Here is a 21,751-nt window from a genome sequence, read left to right on the forward strand (position 1 = left end):
CGCTCTACATCAAGTTCATAACAAGAACAGTCTTCTCCTCTCAAGGAAACATTTCAGATCCTCCATATGCTGTACTCAAGAGTCTGCATACAGTATGTCATCAATGTGCATGGTGCAGTTCAATGACCCTTCTGTGGTTCAATTCATCAACCTCTGAAAAGAGATAGGAGTATTTTTTTTTTTTTTACTTATCAGCCATCTGTACAATGAACTGTTTGGTGACTGGTTGAACATATGAGATCAACCCTAAAATTCACAAAAAACTAAACTAAAATAAAATGAAATAAATAAAATAAAATCCCCAGTGTATTGTTCATGTAAAGAAATCTTAATCTTAGGCACTAAAGTCTTAAAAATAAATAAATGGTACAAGTGTAAAAATGTATTACCCTTTATTTAGTCGGAAAAAAACAAGATATGTACTACCAGCTGGACAATAGCCTCAGTGTTTCCATTGGTGGTGCAAATGCAATGCAAGAAAAAGCTCTCCAAAGGTATGTTAGGTGGCAGAAATAATAACATCCAACAATCATTAGCATGCAATTCAACAATATAATGAGTTAACATTCTACTGGCAGCCATAGTTGGTCCAAGAGCGCTAGGTTAAACTTCTTGAGAATATGAATGAATGAAAACCAACTCTTCTAGCACACATATGAAACTTCACACACATTTACATGCAGGCTCACTTTCACACTTATTTAGTATTGGAGCTCCAAGGTCAGAGAAAGTTGAAATGGCCCTTTTATCATCAAAATGCATATGATGGGTCAATGCATCTTCAAGCTGCAACAAAGGGTGCAGAGAAAAAAAAACACACACCCAAAAGCCTTTGAGTGCTCCAATTCTGAGGTCTGAAAAAGTCTCATATCTTAGGAATGAAAGAAACTCTGCCTATTTCAAAATCCATTTAACCCTCTGAGCTTCTTGAAGCCCACTGAAATGATCAATATCAGAGCTGAGTACAAACATGGAGAAACAATATGTCAGTGAATGGATTACTTGTATTCATGTTCATGGTGTCAATAGAGTGCAACCATCAATCTAAGAACTGAGAGATCTTTTAATACCATGTTCATTCCTCTTAAACAAAACAAAATATAAAATTCAGTGTCAGAGAAAATGGCCAAAACTCATTAAACAACAGAGAGACTGAATCATCAGAATAGTAGCTGCGATTAAAACCACACACATTCCTCTCTACATAATACAGTAAATATGAAATGTAATGGATTTGAGGCCAAGTTTGGGGTTGGCTGCAGCTAAAATTGTTCTCTGAAGTTTCTGCAGACTGCTAGGCTGGACGTGGTCTCCATAACAACCAAACGAAAAGACAGCATGGTCTCGTGACTGATTTGAAAAAGTTCAAACGTCACATCTGTCATCCCGTCAGACAGGACGTCTGTCTGACCGGTTCACGCTGAGCCCATGCAAAAAAGGGAATGAATTCAATACACGAATTTATTGTTGCTAACAACAGGTCAATATCCAATTACAGGAAGGCATTAAATGTGACTCGCTGACAATTATTTGAAATGATTTATTTTTTAAGGGATTTCAAATTAAAGGTTGTAACAAAAACTGTACAAACAATAACAAACCATCAGGTTAGAAAATGCCTAATTCTCAATAATGTATAATTTATATATATTTTTTTTTCCCAGCTCCCATGTTGTATTAGATTCCCAAGCTTTTCACTTCTTACTCACAAAATAAGGACATTGTTGCAACCTCAACTATCATTACAGTATTTTAGATTTGCTAATAAAACCATGACAAACTGATAACAGAAAGATTAAAAGGATAAAAAGTCTTAACAATCATTCTTTATTAATTAATTTAGGGATACAGTTTATATCTCTTATAACAATTATGGCCAAAATGTGAAATCATTACTGAAATTATTTTTAAATTTTCTTCTAAAATTCTCAATTCTATTTGATTTTACTATTTTTCTCCACAATCCAAGTTTGGTGTGTGTGTGTGTGTGTGTGTGTGTGTGTGTGTGTGTTATGCAAAGTCACTGTTTTGAGCTTTGTATTATGTCATAATGCCATTCTCTCATCAAAAACATGCACAGAGTGTTGCTTTGATTTATTTATCCATTTTTGAGAAATCCTTAAATTTCTTGAAGTAGTCATTTGGAGCTGCGTAAATACTTGCTGGTACAAAGCTCCACCTACTTACACAACGCTCCTTCCTGGAGCTCAGTCTGCAGCTTAGGCCGGCGTCACACTACAAGATAATCATGACGATTTTTGCCCTTCTGACAATCTTAAGGAAGTCCAGATTATCGTGATGACTCACACCCTTTAAATTAGCCATTCCCAAATAGTTGGCAGTAGTGTCATAATAATTCTGTTTGCTAAAAAAATGTGCATGAGGATAATAACAGCATAAACAAAGTTTGCATACGTAAACAAGTAATATCTAGGGTCACAAGTTTCTGCAACTGTTCTTTTGTGGGCTGCAAGCTAAAAAGTTTGAAAACCGCCAGTTTAAAATCTGCAGAAACAATTAACACACAATACATTGACTTGTTTCTATTCAGCAAAATAATTTGACTGATCATGTAAACCTGATGGCTACCAGATGCACATTTAGTGGGAAATACACAATAAGTTTTTTGAGGCTTTTGACATTAAAATGGAGACCCTATCCAAAGGTCTGCTAAATATAAATGTCAAACTGAAATGTCATCTGTTGCTTTTTAAATCATAAAGCTGCTTTTTCCTTTTCAAGCTATTTCATGGAGGTACCACAGGTTCTAAACTATTAGGCAAAAAAGCTTAAATATTATGTTAGTAAAACCGTCAACTAGCAAACATAAAATAAAGCAAATTGCTTTTTCTGTGTTTTATAAGCTGATCTTTGCTAATAAAAAACCTGGAAAGACATTAATGTAAACATGTGAACTAGGTAATTATTTGCAGTGCCATATAGAACATTTCTAATATTTAGTAAAGGATTTCACAAGTACTCGGTAGGTGGAATTTCAAAGATTAAATTTGGAAAAAAAAATGAACTGAAAACCCATAAAAACAAAGAATTCTAACTCAGAAATTCAGAGAATCTCAAACCTCTAAATTCATAATGGCTGCCCCATGTACAGTATGAAAACCTGAAAAAAGCTTTTTTTATTTTCACATCTATCCATTTGTATCTTAGTGTTTGAATAGATAGGATGGAAAATAACTTATTGCTAAAAACAAATCTATGTGGTTGCAATAATTCTTGTCTGTAGAACTGGACAAAAACGAGTAAAGTGGTTCACTATAAAGGTGCACAATGAATGCATGAGATAGTTTATTCATTAACACAGACACCCTGTTGAGTTGAAGGAAAGTGCACATTCTCCTGCTTTATTGCACATAATTTCATTTAGTGATCATTTAAAATAATGTCTGGAATCCATTAACTATGTAGCATTAAAATATTGTCTTATAACGGTCATGTTCTTTTTACCAGCTGAAGACAGAAAAACTGCTGTTTTACTATTTTATGAACCTAGTTAATTAAAGATTCAAAGTAAACAATGGAGATTCAATTTTTCATGAAATATACAAACACCTTCATTTCAGGTTGCATAAAAGCTATTTATTGCATCTACGTTTAGCACAATAATGATAATTAAACCACTCAGTTATGTGGTATTAAAGAGCTGATGCAGCATGCAAACTTTTCAAACAAAATAACATGGAATACAATAAACAAAGCAACAACAAAATTAATATTTTCAAGTTTGTTTACCTGGATTTAATATTCAAGTATAGATTGGTGAATAATTGTGGAACTTAATTTTGCACTGAAATGGAAATTTTGTTGAAATTATTTAAGTTTTTTTTCTAACTTCACTGCATGGATCCAGTTTTTGAATTGGTGTAGTCAGGAAGAACAAAAGATAATTTGAATATCCATTTGAGATATTTTTTTCCAACACAGAAACAGGGTTGACGTCAACAGTTACTAAGTTTTTCAGCAAACTTATCGTGCATTGTGTAGGAATGACGCTCCGCTGCTGCTGCACCGAATCCTAGTTCAGTATCTGTTTGCGTCTCACAAGGTCAGGTTGGCTGTGACAGCCATCTTGAATTGAGTTGACTCCAAAGGTTACCAGACTTAGATGTACAAACAGTGATTACTTTGAGTTATTTCACAATTTGTTCAGAGGTTACTGAAATATTTTAGCTGACCAAAAGAAACAGTTGACTCTCACGGTATCAAAGTTTAAAAACAGATCTTGTGCAATCCTTTAGCACTCGGAGTGTGTTGAGAATTGTAACTATTTATCAGTTTTTGATATACAGTTACTTGTGCTCCTAGGATCTGCTGTATTATGACACAGTTTTTTGCCAAATGTATCACAATTTCAATTATAAGTGTAGTGCCCCTTTGCTGTACTGGCATAAATAGAGGGACTATCCCAAGTTCTTTAAATAAATTGGTATCTCTACATTTAATATTTGTAGTGTTTTTTCACACAAAACAATATACACTAATAGTAAGAGAACAATATCATTCTAAATTTAAACCTCAGTTTCTTGTATTTTGGAATTTATCCTTTATCAGAGTTGCACTGATTTTACTATTAACATTAACTTACACACGTAAACACAATGCTCTTATCAAAATACAATGAAATGTTCACAAATAAACACACAATTAAGTAAAATATATTAAGAACTATTTATTTACACATGAAAAGAAAACATTGCATTATAGGCTAAATCAAAGTTAACATTTTAACCCATTTTGTTCTTATTTATTCTACCGACACATTTACTCTTTTTTATTACTTATCACTATTTATAAACCAATGTATTCAGAAGCCTGGACTTCAAAGGGCTACATGAGCAACAGCCAAATAAAACCAAACCAGAACAAACCATGTTACTTCCCCTACCCACTTCCACCAAGTTTTATATTGAAAAGAACTACATTCTTGTTTCTTACTAGTAGAAATAAAAATGTGCTGCAGCTGCAAAACATTTTTATCGGTGACCATTTTTCTTTCTGTTGTGTTTCGGTCAACTGCAAATAAGCAGACCAGGAAAAAAGGGAAGCCATGACATGAAGAGATATCTCAAAATATTAATAATAACAATGAAAATATACTACTAATGATAATAAATTGAAATACAATACTAAAATGTAACCTAGGGATTCTGATTGTGTTTAGGCCAGCAGAAAAGACTTTGATGGTAATGATGGTCCACCACTGAGTGACCTTCTTGTTGTAGCTCTGTCATGTGAACATTTGCTAATGAATGAGGGGCGTTTAGGTGCCTAAAAGTTACCCTGAGTACTTTGGTAACATTTTGAACTATAGCACATCCTGCTATTTAGGAGATATTTATTCATTAACCATCTCTGGTAAGGATAACAATGTTTGCCTCATCTTTTTTTATTTTTACACACAGTTTGTCCAACTGTGGAGCGGCAATGTAAAATGGGTAAACTGTAAACTCTGGAGGTTTCTGAGACTCCAGTACAATCTGTGGAGATGTTGATAAATCTCTGCTCTTTAAGTAAAGCAGGCCATCCACTCACACCTGCTTGTCCTCCAAATGATTAAACACCAGACTCCTGTTTCACCTTCACACGTGCTTGTTGTAGTCCAGAAACTTCTCATAGCAATTCCATATGTTTACTCCTAAAGTTCCATCTTGTGATTGTTTTCGTTACACGCAATTTAGAGTTTAACATATCATTTCGTGGGTTTGAATTTGTTTGTCTCATCTGTGTTTGTGTGTCACTCAACCTGCAGCCGCCAGGTCCCAGTGAATGGAAACCCTCATGGCACGTGTCGCACTTCTCCCCCGTCACGCCGACTCGACAAACACACCTTCCCTTTTCATCACACTGCAGACTCTCTGATCCTACAGGGCAAACAGAAGGATCAAGCAGGAAAGACAACACAAACAAAAGGTATTGTAAAAAAATAGAAGACTAAAAATGGATAAAGGAAAGAAAAATAAAGAAAAGTGGACTTAAAAGAAGAAAAAATCTATAAGGATTATTGGTAATTACACAAAATGGATCAATACAGCATTAATAATTTGTCACACAGGGGTTAGGGGAGTCGATTCTTATTGAATTTCTGATCACAACCCTCAAAGAGAAGCCTGGAAGAGTGGGATATAACCTTGCAGTCACAGCTGATGTGTGGCTTTAGTTAATGGACAAAGAAAAAAAAACAGCTGGGGCAGAAGGAGGAGAGTAAAGGACGCCTGATGGAGTCAGTTTTAACACAGGATCAATGTAATGGACTCCAACAGCTCTGTAAAATCACCTTACTGTATTTATACATGAGAGGGTGAGGGTAACAACATCACTTAGAACATTCGTCCCCCCCACTGTTGTTTTCTTTATCACGATGAAAACAGATAAATATTAATTGTCTCTCCAACAAAGAAAAAAAATAAAATCCCACAATGCCTAATGAGCGCCAAACTAATTTGTTTTTACTTAGTTCCAATTAGAGCAACACACTTGAGTGAAATCATGATTTTTCCCCCTCTTATCTTCTAACAACGGAGTGATTATAAATCTGATTGGCTGTTTAATGAGATTGTATGAATTATGAATTTAAAATAATTTTGGCAAGGTTTATCCGTAGTAAAAAAAAAAAGCATTATATATCTCTAGAGGAGTCTGAAAATCGGTGAATATAGCGAGAAAGTTGCTAAATTGGCACCGGTGTGTTCCGCAACCCATTGCCTCTCATGTCAGTGAGCTGTGTGTCGGATCAATTACGTCACACATTGAAGCGGTCAAATTATCGTACATTATGGGATTTTTGGAATTATTGATCGTGCATCGTTCAGAGGGCAAATTTATCGTACAAATATGATAATTATCTCACATCTGGCAACACTGACACAATTATGAGAAATTTTGTCAAAGCTACAGTCAAGTCAACAGACACGGGCAAAAGCATTACGCTTTTAGCAGTGGGCGATAACAAAACAATGTATAAGGACACTGCTTTACAAACTTGTAAAAAAGACAATTTTAGATTTGCTGCTAACCATCGATGGAGCAGTTGCATGGTAGGCAGAGCTCTTCTGGGAATTCTCTGTAGTAGTTGTCTTTGCAGCGCTCACAATGAGGCCCGTCGGTGTTGTCTCTGCAGTTTACACAGCGCCCCCCACTGCCGGTGCTCCTGTACTGCTCTACGTCAAACACACACTCGTCCGATTTCCCACTGCAGTTGCACCCTAAGAAAGAAACACACAAGTAGAGGTTAAAAGACAGGTATGATTTTTAAAGTAGTACATAAAACGGGGTTTAATTAAAGAACAAAAAAGGCAGAAATAGACAAAGTCTACAGACACATCGAGGGGCCTACAGTAAGTGCGAGAGATTATGTGTTCTGGGATTGGATCATAATTTAGAGCCTCGTTTCTAATCTCATTTCACACAGGCCTAATGAGGAGCCAATCGGCTGTCAGGGGGCACTTAGATAACAGTAATTCATGTTTACACACGAACAAATTACCCAGCCGATAACGCACCATCAAAGCCCTCATACCAAATCCCTCTTTAGTTTGCCAGTTACCCTGAGGGGGGACTTAGGTGAAATTGGCCATTTTATTATGATTCAAGCTCTCTGTTGAGCTCAAAATAACCATATGATAACTCTTTCCTTTTTAATGAGGAGTCCCAGCAGTATTCACCTTAATTAATCAGTTTGTTTTAAAACCCAACGAGCTTCATGAAAAAAAAAGTCAGATTGTTGTAATTGTACCTTTTAAATTAACTAAATTGCACAAGTAAACACTTTCAGTCCTACAGAGACTTGCATCTGTTATATTTTCTTGTAAGTTCTGTAAATTATATTTATATAAAGAACCTTTTATAGCCCTTTAAAATGTGCAGTAATAAGATTATTGCTTGAGAACAAGTAAGAGGCAATCACAAAAATTTTATGTTGCGAAACGTGAAATGTACCTCTCCTCTTTTCATTTGCTTTTGCTTCCAACCATAGAGTTAGTTATAAGAGAAAAAACTTTGGGTCCATCCAGAACACCGTACAGCGAAAACTTGTCCTTCAAGAAACTGAAATTCCTCGAAGCGTTATGTTTATTTTAAGTAATGTCTGCAGTAAGAGATAAATAAAATATATTCTGCCAGCTCATGGTACACAAACCACATGACATTTCAACTAGTCTGAGATCATTAATAGGTAAAACTGCCAGCTGACATAAAAATAAAAAAACAACAGACCACTCTGTCAGCTCAAATATCAAGTCATACCCATGACAAAACTGAAGCAGGAATTATTTAATTGTGCAAAAAAGTAGACAGATACATTTTTACATGATTTTTTTTGCATTGCCAGTGTTTGACTATTAAACATATACATCACCACCAATATACAGTGTTGTCTTACATCACAAAAATGATGGAAAAAAAGTACAGACTTAACAATTCAGTGTGGATCATGTACTTCTCCTAATACCAAACTTACGATTCAGTTTAAAGACAAATCAGTAATATTTTTTCTAATAATTAGAAACTAAAGTAAATGGATTTGGAAATAGTTTGAACAATGTAAGGTAAAAAGCAAAGACACCTTTTTTATTCTACCCTATATTTAATAGGGGTATCCCAATCAATAATGATGATGGAAACTGGTCCGATTTTAGCCTATAAATGCTTCGGGGCATTTATAGGCTAAAGGGGCTTTTTTATAGGGGCTTTTTAGCCTCCCTGGCACCAAGGTGTCTGGACTTTGTTCAGACACTCTGGTCCACAGGTGTCGGTCCTCGAGGGCCACTGCCCTGCATGTTTTCTTGTTTTCCAGCTCAAACACACCTGATTTGCATGAATAGATGATTAACAGGCTTCTACAAAATTTAAGGAGTTAATTGAAGCACTGAATCAGGTGTGTTGAAGCAAAGAAACAAGGAAAACATGCAGGATAGCGGCCCTCGAAGACCTGTGTTTGAAACCCCTGCGTCTGTCCCTAACAAGCCCTCGCCTAGGGTGGCCGCACTGCGGTTGTACCATTGTGCATCTGCTTGTACTAGTAGCCATTTTCACATATCTGAGTGTTAACATAAACACTGTTTGGAGGGTGGAGCTACCATAAACAAAAGGTTAGGAGGGTGTTGCCAACAGCAGCTTATTTGCATAAACATATCATTCTGAAAGAAGCTCAGAACAGGCAGAACTGACCAGGTGAAATCTCAATATCTGCAAATGATATTGTGTATTAAATCTAATGAACATGTTTTGTGTAGCCCACAGATGTGTCTTAACTTATTCAAAGAACCATAATAGGTTGTCCTTTAAAGTCCCAAAAAGACGTTGCAGCTGAGTGCAAAACTTAACTGGTCAGGCACAGGCTTTCTGTTGTGGCACAGAGCAGGAGAGTTTATTACTGGAGAACCAACCAAGCTTGACTCCCCACCCTGGCAGCAACAGAAGCTAAGTTCCTCTGTGCTCCGGCACGAGTGTCAAGAGTGCAAGACTCTTTAGCACAGCATCAGTTATCAGTGAGGAGCACAGGAACAGACTGACAGCTCAGCTTGTCAAAAAAAAAAGAGAAAGAAAAAAGAATCTTCACATCATGCTCGGACTGCGGAAAGTGGTGATGAGTAAGACAAGGTAGCCATTAATTTACTTAATTACTATTATTTGTTTTTTTGCTCTTGTTAGTAGCGGATGCCCTACCACTGAACCACAGCTGCCCCTAAAACAGTGGAAAGCCATTGATTGTTGATGAGTTAGGTGTAGGATCGATGCATGAATTGACTTTAGGTTTGGTTTGGTTAAGTACTGCGGGTGGTTAGGTTTCAGAAATGAATGGAAGTCATTACACAGTCCTAACAAGAACATAAATATATATTTGCATGTGTGTGTGTGTGTGTGTGTGTGTGTGTGTGTGTGTGTGTGTGTGTGTGTGTGTGTGTGNGTGTGTGTGTGTGTGTGTGTGTTTGTGTGTGTTTGTTTGTGTGTCATGTTTACCGTTTTCTAACAAAAATGTTACAATACCAATGACCTGCCTCGGTGGGAAAAATTGCAATATTAACAACAAATTAATGCAGAGAAACAATATTTTAAACTTGGCAAAAGGTTTTTATAAAGGCAAAGAGCTGATGACTTTCATCTGGCATTGTTCACATTTGACTTTGAAATAAACTATTTAAAGATATGACTGAAGTTTAATAGTAAAATGATCAGAACAAGAGACTTGGACAAAAAAGTAAAACAAAAAGTAGTAGTAGTGTGTTCGATTATTATTTTCTGAATTTCATAAAAAAAGTCTAGTGGTTCTATTTTCCTAATTGACAAGGTTGACTCCAAAAGTTAGTTCCAAAGTTTTATGCAAAAACATTTAGGATGTGTCGATGATGACTTTCAGGTCCTACCACACACGCACACATGCACGCACGCACGCACGCACACACACACACACACACACAGATTTGCACAACTATCCATTTGGGGACATTCCATTGACTTCCATTACATTTCTACAGCCTAACCCTGACCACAAACTCTAAGGTTAACCTCACAGGTAACTTACCTGACCCTAAAACTAACCTAAACTCAATTCACACATTGGTCATAAACCGACCCCCTAACCCACTAATGGCATTTAAATCAAATGGGGACTCGACCTTTGTCCCCAAATGCACCACTTGTCCCCAAATGTAGGCATTTTGTCTTAAAACTGCCCCCAATTGTCACCAGAAACAACCCCCCCACACACACTTACAAAAAAAGAAATCTTAATATATGTAAAACTCATTCAGTTAGCCATTGTTATCCTTGTTTGCTATTTTGTGTTTACAATTAGCCATAGTGGCCATCTTGAATCTGATTGACTCCAAAAGTTAATCAGATGTACATCCAATGATTAGTTTTTGAGAGTTTTATTCAAATGTGTTCACTGGTTTTAATATTTAACTTTTCTCTGTCTTGCATATCTAACAGATGGAATAAAAATAGAATCTGAACATTTATTTACACAAAAAAGTAGAGTCTTAAGCTCAGAATGCACCTTCTGACAAACACCGATTCCCTTCCTGTCACACATCTGCAGCCCCGTTGGTCATACAGCAGTGCAACACAATCTGACACAACTGTCCTCCTCCAAACACACAAAAAAGTCGCTGCCTGAGTCAGTTCTGATTGGCACTGGTGGGCCGCTAGTGCACAAATTCAGCCATCTCGACTTGTCACCTCCCATCCACTCGATCTTTATCATTCCAGCCAGTGGTGCTGCTGCCGGAGCTGGTCAGGGGAGCTGACAGCCAGGCGGCAGCACTGTCAACAACAGCCCGAGCCTCTGTCGCACGTCTGCTGGTGGTACAGATCCATGCAGGCTGTGACATTTCAGGAAATCTGCAGTAATTTAGCATGTCTGCTGGTGTACGGGGAGGAACTTTTCATAGTCAGGAGAGCAGTATAATTAGATATTACAGTGTCCTATTTTTAACTGGGCAAGAATCCATTCCTTATATTTTTGCCCATCTGTGATATCTCAGTGTGTGTTTGTGTATTTGTATATTTCACAAAATAGCTACCAAAGTACTGGACTGACTCTAACGAAACTTAGAAAATAACAACTGGACTGACAAATACAACTGATTGAATTTGAAATAAATCAGATTGTTCATGTTCAGATTATCAGAAAAAGATCGGATAAGGGGAAAAATGGCTCATATTAGTCTGCAGTGTGAACATAGCCTTTGTCCCTTTTCACCATTAAGAACCACTTAAAGCTGGGGTGAAAGGCAGTGGGTGAATTGGATTCATTCAAGGAATGCTAGGCCTTTAATTCTAATTTTGTACAAAGGAAAGGGTCTAGGTGGATTTTCTAAGATGGTTTATCATTAGGCTGTGAGTAGCAGGAGCTTCATTCACACCAGGCTGATGTTTAAAAAAATAGACATCTGAATCTTGATCTAGTAGGCTGCAGTGCACAAACCCTTCTGTGCAGAGATAAGTCCACAGGCGAGAGTTCTGTGGTAAAAAAAAAAAAATAGGCACTTATCTCTGTGGTTGTGAAAAAAGGGATCTAGTTGGATGAGTCATTGCTCAGCGTTATTCTCAGCACGTGTGCGTGCATGTGGGGTATGACAAAGAAAACTGCACAGACCCAAACAGTTGGAACACACAGTCAGGCATCTGGGTACCCGTGTTTTGCTTTAGGGACCATTTTGCTGATGATTTTGTGCCACTTTACCTTCCCGCAAATAGGTGGTCTGAGCGATGATCTTTCACAGATGGAAAATTTTCCATTCTGATGGGAGTGGTGTTTTTTCAGTGTAGCAAAAGCCTCGGTACATTGTGTTAATGGTGGTGCTTGCAGACAATATTACCGTGCGAGTCCTTCTCAAAAATTGAGCCACTTCTGTTTTATTCTGCTGCTTGTTTTTCCTGATTTTTGACTAAAGCACATCTATTTTTTTATTATTTGTTGGCATAATTGTTTACAGAAAAGCACTAATCAACATCAGCAGAAGGAGCTGCAGTTTATGGAACAACCGGGGCAACAGATGCCTCCAGGTCAATTTGTACTTCAGCCAAATCAAAGTACATAAGGACCTGTTTGCTGCATACTTAGTACCCATGTCATAGGTCTATTTTGGCAGCTGTCCCAATGGTGACAATTTATTGGTATAGTACTTTTAAAGTGGAAATAAAAAAATAGATTTACACATCCCCATATTCATCCATCCATTCATTACCTGGCATGCAGATTTTATACACCGGTCCTTAACTGAGTGACTGTGGGGGTTGGAGAAGTTTCTGTAGAGGAGAGACATTTAAGGTGTATCTCATTGGGCTGTGATCAGATGGCATTGTTGGTGGAGATCCTATCAAGAGATATCTTGTGACATTTGCTGGGGGTTCTCAGTTTTGTTGTAAGAGTCGCAGAGGTGCACTCTCCTGTTGCTCGAGTTTTAAGCATGTCTGTTGTAACCTGTGCAGGAGGCTGATAATGATATGTGCATGTTGCAAGTGCATGGAACGAGCAAAATGGCAAGCATTTTTCATCTTGTCTAATTACTAATGAGTAAAACTTTGAGGAACGATCTGGCAGAAGTTTGAACTGACCAGCACTTGCAACTAACTATATTGTATTTTGGCTGGAGTAACTCCAAACTAAAGTTCATCTAATACCTGGTGTTGTGGCTTTTAAGTTTCTATGATCAAGCATCACTATGAAAAGTTTGGGGTTAACATATTTCAAGATGTCTACCACAGCTAATAACCATAGAAAACATAAAAAAACTAAGTTAATTGTACAGATATTGAGCCTAATTCTGATATGTTTGTAGGTGATAGTCATCTCCAACACAATCCAAGTACTAACAGATTATTTAAGATTTTTGTTTAAAATTTAAGTAAGGCAGATAATGATAAGCAGAGGTTTATAGTAACTAACTACATTTACTTTAAAGCACTTAAAATATTGTTTTTGAGGATTTGTCATTTGACCAATTTTTTTATCTTTATTTTTACTTTTATTTTGTTACATTTGAAACCTAAAATGTATATTTTCACTTCTTTACTTTAAAATTTAACATCTAGTTCCTCATTACAAAATTAAATATGTCCGAACTCATCATGAAAGTTGTTTGTGCGCTTTAAAAAATGAAGTGTTGAAATTACTCAATGATGTCAGCTAAATTAGTTGGTTTAGTGGAATCAGTTTGGTTAATGGGACAATCGTATAAAATCCACTTTATTGAGTTTTCTATCATGTTATAATGTTATTCTCTCATCAAACACATGCCCAGAGTGTTGCTTTGACTCATCCATGCATGCTTGAGAAATCCTGTAGTGTCTTGAGGCAGCCAGGCCGGGGAGCAAAAATGACCAATTGGGCCCAGAACCGCCTTTTGAGATCAGCTCCTCCTCTGGGCTGTGTCTCCAAACTGAGCTTCCTCATCACAGAGCACACACACACACACACCTGAACCCCCGAAATGGGCAGGACAGAAGCGGAAAGAGGTTCTTAAAGAGACAGAGGCCAATTTCAAGGTGTTTAGAAACAGTTATGATAAGTCAAGTTTATTTTCTATTTAAACATAAAAACATTTGAATAACAACCGAAGGTGACATTATGGTATATAATTTAAATATATGCCTGAGAAATACATAATATTGCCCCTTTAAGTAAATTAAACAGTTTATTTCTTAGAAAGTGTGTAGAAGTACCTTTAGTTTCCTGATTTTTATGAGCAATTTTATGACATTTACTTAAGAACTTTGCTCATTTAGTTTTACCAAAGTCATTTTCTGTTGAGATAGTTTTATTTCTTTTAATTTGTTTTTTTTTTAAATATTTTAAAAACCTCTGCCTTTAAGAGACACTAGCTTTATTTATATTATTTTATTTTAAATATTGGCATCTCCTTTATTTTTAATCAGCAATATTCACAGTTACTGATTTAGGTTGAAAGACGTAGTTTGGCTTTTATGCCCACTTTAAAGAAAACATGGCAAATGAGTGTGCAATCAGCCCTGCAAGCCCTTTTCTAATGTCTGTCAGCAGCAAATTACAAAAAAGAAAAAAAAACATTATTTTTTCATATAAAGCTTCAAAGTAATATTTCCATTTTAGTTACTGTGCTTGTGTTAAAAAAAACATTAAGGAAATTTCATTTCAATTTATTATCAGAAAAGCCATCTGGGGTCGTTGTGTTTTATTCATTGTTGGATTAGCACAGGCGGTAAATGTTAATTTGTCCACAGTATCCTCCACTTGTCTCTGAGCCCTTTGACAAAAAAGTAATTTCCTACAGCTGACATGCCTCCTTACTTTGCCACAACCCCAATTGCTTGTAAGGTGAACAGCCACCTCTGTTCATGTGAACATTTCAGGAACCGCTGACTCACAAAGGCATTAATGACGCACAGGAGGCGAAGCACAAAGATCCTTCTCTACAAAGAGGAAAAGCTCCTTAAGGGTGGGTGAACACACCTGAATAAGTCAATTATCTTTTGTAATTGATCGCATGGATGGTGTGTAATTTGGCCGACTATTATCTGTGGCCCACGAAGGGAAGCTTAGATGTGACGGTGCCAACTCTTTGAACAGTTGTTCCTATTCTGCTGGAGGAGATCACACTATAGAGTGCAGAGGGAGAGAGAGTGTTGAGACTTACTGCATTTGTTTTTACTTCCACATTAGTGTTAATTATTTGGCTTTTGTAAAGTGATTACTTCTTCATACTAACTGCCTACCAAAACTGTACTTAATTATTTTACATTTCTTATTGATCAGAGAGCATGAAGAGCCCAGCATACACAATCCAAAGCTGAACAGTTGACCTGGACCTGAAGTCTCTACTCCGACATCCGCTGTTTGACCACAAATCTCTCACGGATAGTACATACTATCGACTTAAACTGCATTTTAACTTTTGTCTATCTAAATCACTACTAACAACCTCCAGAAGGGTGGTTAAAAGCATCAAAGCAACAATAAAAAAATGGTTTTATTGTGGTTGTAAAATCTAAAGCAGCAGCAGTTCTACAGAACAATTTTAGTACAAAAATTAATGAAGCATCAGTAATGTCATCAGGATAAAAGCTTTGGATGCTGTGAGCTAACTGTAAAATATTGTCTCTAGTCCAGCTAAAGTATTACTCCCCCACACCCCATTGGTATTCTGCTGCTTTACAACCTGGAGTTTATATGGAAGTTCAATTTGATTATAACTAATGGACCTAAACAAAATATTCCAGATTTATAATAAAGGTAAATGAGCAGAAAATGTTATAAATAATTCTAGAAATATATAACACTGCAGTGTGAGCAAATGAACTCACCCCTCTTGCTTTGAAGCTCCAACCATTTTCTTCAGAAGACACCTAATTAGTGACCACCACAATTAGTGTTGTTTACCAGCAAGCCAGCAACAGCATGAAGAAGAAACTGTCTGTGTAGGCCATGTTCAAAGTTAGGAAGTATAGATCGTGTTCATAAGAAACATGAGAAAATGGAAAGATTATGCCACCACCTGCCAGAAGATGGTCATCCTCCAATACTCACTCACCAGACAATAATCTGAGAAGCAACTATAAGGTAAAAAATCAAACACTTTTTATATCTGGGCAACTCATTATCTGTCTAAAGGACCATATAAGCTACACACTGAAGAAAACTGGGCTCCATAAGTAAAACACACCAATTAGAATTTGTCTAAATCCAAATGCGGCCCACCACAGGATGCTTTGTGAAAAATTAATTAATATACTAAAATAAGCATGTGCTGTTATAAAGAACTGACAATAAATTACGTCTCCCGAAATGCATGTTGATTTTTTTGCTGCAAAATTATGGTATCCCACCACTAGATCGAGGTGACCAGTGTTCAAAAGTAGCCAGTGTGGTGGCAAATGCAGAAACACGTTGGAATAATATGAGAAAAGTCTGCGTATGTGATAATCAAATATGATTTTAATTGTGAGCAACAACCGCACAGAACTGAAATCAGGAAGGTTCTGCCTGCTTGCCGCTGGGGTGTCAGCAGAATACAGCCAATAATATACCGTAGGCCAAACCCATGTGTCAGTTTACAACCAATCATAGATCGCCAAATGTACTGTTCAGCCAATCACAAGGCTCGCACCCAGTCCATCATGGATTCCCGTTGTCCAGACAACGAGAGCGTAACAAGCTATCAGAAAGATATAAGATGAACAGTGTCAAGGGGAAAACAGATAAATAATTAGTCCATGACAATAGCAACCAGTGAATTTTGCCATGTAAAATCTTGTGATAGACAATTTTGATGCAGCTCAGTTGTACCAGAATTTCCCACTTACAAGTCATACATTTAAACTGCAACGCCCCTCTACTGGGAATTTCCTGTTGGAAAGTGGGAGAGCTCAGGATTCAAGATGGCAGCTACTCTCCACAACTCATTAAAAGGTAAAACTCTCTGAGTTTTTACTTTTAATATTATTTCTGTAATATTGATTTCACATTTAATCAGTTGTACGCATAATATACATATTAAAACACGGTTTCTATGCACACAATACAACATAGAGCTCAGTTATTGTTTGTTATCAGTGATCAGCTATAGCAATGGGAGGAAGAATGTGACATTTTGGGTTTAGTCAAAGTTAAACATGAAATAGTGAAGTAAATCACAACCAACCCTCTATGGTCCACCATTATGTTCATGTGGCCCTCTATGAAAATGAATGTGGCAAACCTGGTCTGAAAGGCATATTGGGTACTTCTCAAACATATGGTGGCAGTGCAAGGAGATTGAATAGTTCCACACAATCATATTTTCTTTTTGCCTTTTACCCTTTTGTTTCATATTACCTTTTTAGAATCATAGTTTTGTTATTTGTGTGTGTGTGTGTGTGCGTTTATACATATATATACATGGTGACTGGAAAACTAGGATCCTAATAAAACTAAATTTTTTTTAAACTTACAAAACCAGCTATGAGACTCAGAATGGCACCACTGGGAGGATCAAGTGACCACGCAAAATCCTGAACTGATGAGTGGTACAACAGAGACTGAACATAAAGGGCAGATGTGATTGGAAAAGTAGATATACCTGGGTTGATTAGTGAGTAAAAACAGGTGAGCGTGGCAGGCTGATTGGAAAAACACAGAGCAACTGACAGCAAACTGAGGGCTGATAAATAATGTTCCGAATAAACACAGGCAAAGATGAACACAAGACGGTAAAACAGAAATCACAGAAAAAAATAAAAGAAAACATTAAAGACTTAAATGGGGAATGTAGACCTGGGCCTGAATTCATCAAACTTCTTAGAGTGGAATTTTAGACTTAAGTGCTGAGAATTTCTTAAATTTTCTACAACTTTCAGATTTAAATGTAAATGCCAGTTGAGTGGGGTGGCTGGGGCGGAGTGGTTAGGGGAGTCGCCCTTCATTCAGAAGGTCACCGGTTCGATCCCCCATCTCAGCCGTTTCAGTCGTTGTGTCCTTGAGCAAGACACTTCACCCACCTTGCCAACTGATGGTGGTCAGAGGGTCCGGTGGTGCTGGTGCATGGCAGCCCCGCCTCTGTCAGTGTGCCCCAGGGCAGCTGTGGCTGTGGCTTACCACCGTCACTGTGTGAATGCTTGAAGCGTAAAGCACCTTGAGGTCCATGTGGACTTGATAAAACACTACATAAGTTCAAGCCATTTACCATCAAATTTCTTAAGACTAATAATCACTCTCTCCCAGATATTAAAGACAGCTCCAGAGGTTTCTCGACTGGGTGAGTTGCCACCAGGGCCCCGTTTCAGAAAGGAGGATAAGAGAAAATCCTGACTAAGTTCTGGGGTAACTATGTGCATATCCTGGGTTTTTGGTTTCAGAAAGCCAGATAGCAGTTATCCTGAGTCAACTTACCCCTGCAACTTACTCTGTCAACCAACCCTGCTCTGGAGCAGGATTACTTGAGCAAATCTTGAGTTGTCTCATTTTTTAGCCAACGCATTCTCACTCCCGACTCATCAACATATTGACACTTGGTCAGGTTGCTTTTTGCGTCCAGTTTTTACGTATCAGGTACCCCTGACACGCGTATCAGTTATTTACAAGATGAGGCAGAGGAGGACAAGCACATTGTCATTTTTTTACGAGTACGGAATGTGCAGAACCATCCCAGACCCAAAATTTAACTTCTATTAGCCCCAGCCCATCCCTGACCCCAGTACCTAAAATTAACCATTAACCCTGGTCCCTCATTTTAACCATTTTTGAAAATGTAGAGAATGCACGAGAACTAACCACCCCAGACCGTAAATTTAACCTATATTAGCCATATACAGCCTATCCCTGACCCCACTACCTAAAATTAAACATTAATCCTGATCCCTCATATTAACCTCAGACCCCCAGCCAAAAGACCCCTAAGTGTCGCAACCTGGAAAAAGCTGCGGGTGGCAAGAAATCCTGAGTAGAGCGGGGCAGGTTGATTCACAGTACCTAATTTCTAGCCAGGGTTTGTTAAGCCTGCTTTCTGAAACAAGGCCCAGAGGTCTGAGATGGACCGAGAAGGCAGAGATCACAGTGCTGTCCATCTCTGAAACTGAATGAAGTGGGTAAGGTATCTCCCTCCTGAGTGTAATTCTAAGTTATGCTAATGTACAGAGTAAGTAAAATAAGGTGTGGAAAATAGGTTTAGTCAAATGCAGAAGAAATAGGTGAAAAAATAGTTTGCGCAATACCAGTGCACATGATGTTGGACTTTAAGGCATCTATTTATTAAGCTTATATTATAACATTTTCTTCCACAGTCAGATTGTGAGTGAATGTTGGCTACATGGTGCTGCTAAAAGTCTTGAGATATTTTTTTTCCCTTTTCTGCACTGATTAAGGTGGAATTAAGCTTTCCTTTTATTATGTTTTCTCTCTTCAACTCAACCTTCATGAAATCTGTAAATTTCATTAAAATAATCTGTACTACTCTCACATGATACAGTTGATGGAGTGGGGGGTGGCATATTGGAAGGGGACAAGGGGGCGTTATCTGCGGGCAGTTTGGTGGAGAGTAGAAGGTGCAAACTCAACATTCCATCAAGCTCTGAGATGTAAAAAACTTTAAAGCTGAGTTAAAAATATCTGTGAGTTTTTCTCTATATTTCTGCATTCATGCAAAATGGGCAAAATTGGTGTAATTTGCATATAATACGTGACATTTCTGAACATTGTGTTGAACGTAAACTTATTTTAGGATTTTCACAATTTTAGCTTGAAATTTCTCAGAATATTCTTGAACATGAAATCCAACTCAGTGGTTGGTTCTTGCCTGGGGTTTACTGACAACGTCATCCAGGATCAGCTTTGCTGCACAGCAAAGTGTAGTAAATCAGTTCTAAGACTGACACTTAAAATTTACTCCTACACTTCGCTTAACGAAAGACTGAAACTCTTGATAACTGACTTTTAAGCCCAGTTTTGAGTCAAGAATTGTTTTACACTTACTGGTAAGTCCATTCTTAACAGCATTCTTAAGAGTATTTCTAAGAAGTTTTATAAATACAGACCCAGATCTTTAATGATCAAAAATTAAAAGTAAGACAAACAAATTGTGGCATATTGTTGATAAGATATCTCTTTTTTAATCCATAAAGCATGTTGACTCACCAAATGTGTGGATGGTAAGAATTATTCAAATTTTATGCTAAAGCCTTAACAGTCAACATCCCAACCCAGTGTCCCACCTACATGTGAGAGATGTGATGTGTTTGTAAGTTCCCCCACTACCATTCCCCGAAACACCAAATGCATATCTTTCAGAGGAACTCCTTCAGAGTTCCAGAGTTATGCAAACCCACTGCCAAGTTTCTCTGAGGGAACATGGTGACACTCTAGTGTTGGCTTTACTCCTAATCTGGCTGTCTGTGGGATGAAGATTGCTACAAGCAGTAAACTGAAACGAGACAAATCAGCTAACACTTTTTTTTCCCTTTCTAACATATTGGACACAAAGCCCTAACACTGCTTTCCACAACTTCTGTATGGCCATCTTGACCACATTTACAGGTCTGCCCACCCACAGCCACCTCCTCACCGTGCTGTTTTTTCTCAGTCCTAGCCTGGGGACTGCACATCCTGCGCATCACTGACTCTGAGGAGGCTTCATGCCTGAAAGACGGTACAATCAGCTCCGAGATCAGAACAAAACAATAGGCTTTCTTAGTGATAAGCCACCTCCTCAAACAGTACATGTGTTGAAGATTGTCAGTGTGGAAACATACAGGAGAAACATGAGCCAACTTTAAACTGGAACAGTGTTGACAAAAATCTATTTTTCAACTCTAAACATTGTATGTGTTCATGTTTCAGGTGTAGTTTATTTATTACAGGTTTTAAAAAGGCAAAGATCTAGTATTCCATGAAGGAATGCCCACAACTTTTCCTGCTAGAGTTTAAACTAAATTCATCTCATGTTGAAAAGTGATGGATATTAAAGCTGTTTAGGTCAAACTTTAAAATATACTTTGTGCAATGTCATGTAATATTACAGGGTCTCATGTTCAGAGCATGCATTGTAAATGATAGTAGCCATTTGTGTTTTTTAAAGTAAGCTGATGTTGCTCCAAAATTTGAAAGTTTTAATAAAATCTATCCAGTGATTCATGAGGCATGTTGCAAACAGACACAATTTTGACTTCAAATTTTGAAATAAATATAGTATTTGAAGTGATTTGTTAGTGCTCAGAAAAGTTCAGTTTTAATTATGTCAACATTAAACTGTAAGATCAATATTTGTGTAACCGAACCTTTCAATAAAGTTATATTAGTTCAAACTGGTTCAGTGTGTATTCACTCACATTAATGTGATACATTAATCAAACTATTAAAATCTCTTAAAACTTTTATTTTGTAATCCAGGTTTTGTGGCATTTTGTGGACAGGCTAAGCATCAAAGATGTCTGTTGTCTCTGCAAACACAGCAGTACTTTTCTTGTTATCACTTATTTTTTGATGATGTTGTTCAGTGCAATATAGCATTGTGTGTTCAACACTTTGACTGCCCTGCAGTGCATAATGCCTCAGTTAAGCTCAAATGCACACACAATCATACAGAGCTTAAAATTAAACAGGCATGTCCCTTTTCACTGTTGTTAGACAAACAGAAAAAAAAAATACTTTGCCAACAAAACTTAAAAGGGAAGCTCAGTTTTTGAAGTGGAGCTCTGCAGAATAAATAAGAATCAACATCTTACCTGTTGTAAATAACTTGGAATGAGCTCAGGTTGGAAATATATATACATACATACATATATA

General features: G+C 37.3%; 1 protein-coding gene across 1 annotated transcript in view; it reads right to left on the reverse strand.

Moving 5' to 3' along the window:
* Positions 1–21,751, reverse strand: part of lamc3 (laminin, gamma 3) — a 222,388-nt gene that overhangs the window by 114,820 nt on the left and 85,817 nt on the right. The window contains exons 5-6 of the mRNA XM_014006615.1: positions 7,032–7,220; positions 5,762–5,879 (exon numbers count right to left, since the gene is read on the reverse strand). Coding sequence (XP_013862069.1) covers positions 5,762–5,879; positions 7,032–7,220 — 307 coding nt within the window. The remainder of the gene's footprint in view (positions 1–5,761; positions 5,880–7,031; positions 7,221–21,751) is intronic.

This window comes from Austrofundulus limnaeus, unplaced genomic scaffold (genome assembly GCF_001266775.1).
Source record: "Austrofundulus limnaeus strain Quisiro unplaced genomic scaffold, Austrofundulus_limnaeus-1.0 Scaffold36, whole genome shotgun sequence".
NCBI classification, from domain to species: Eukaryota; Metazoa; Chordata; class Actinopteri; order Cyprinodontiformes; family Rivulidae; genus Austrofundulus; species Austrofundulus limnaeus.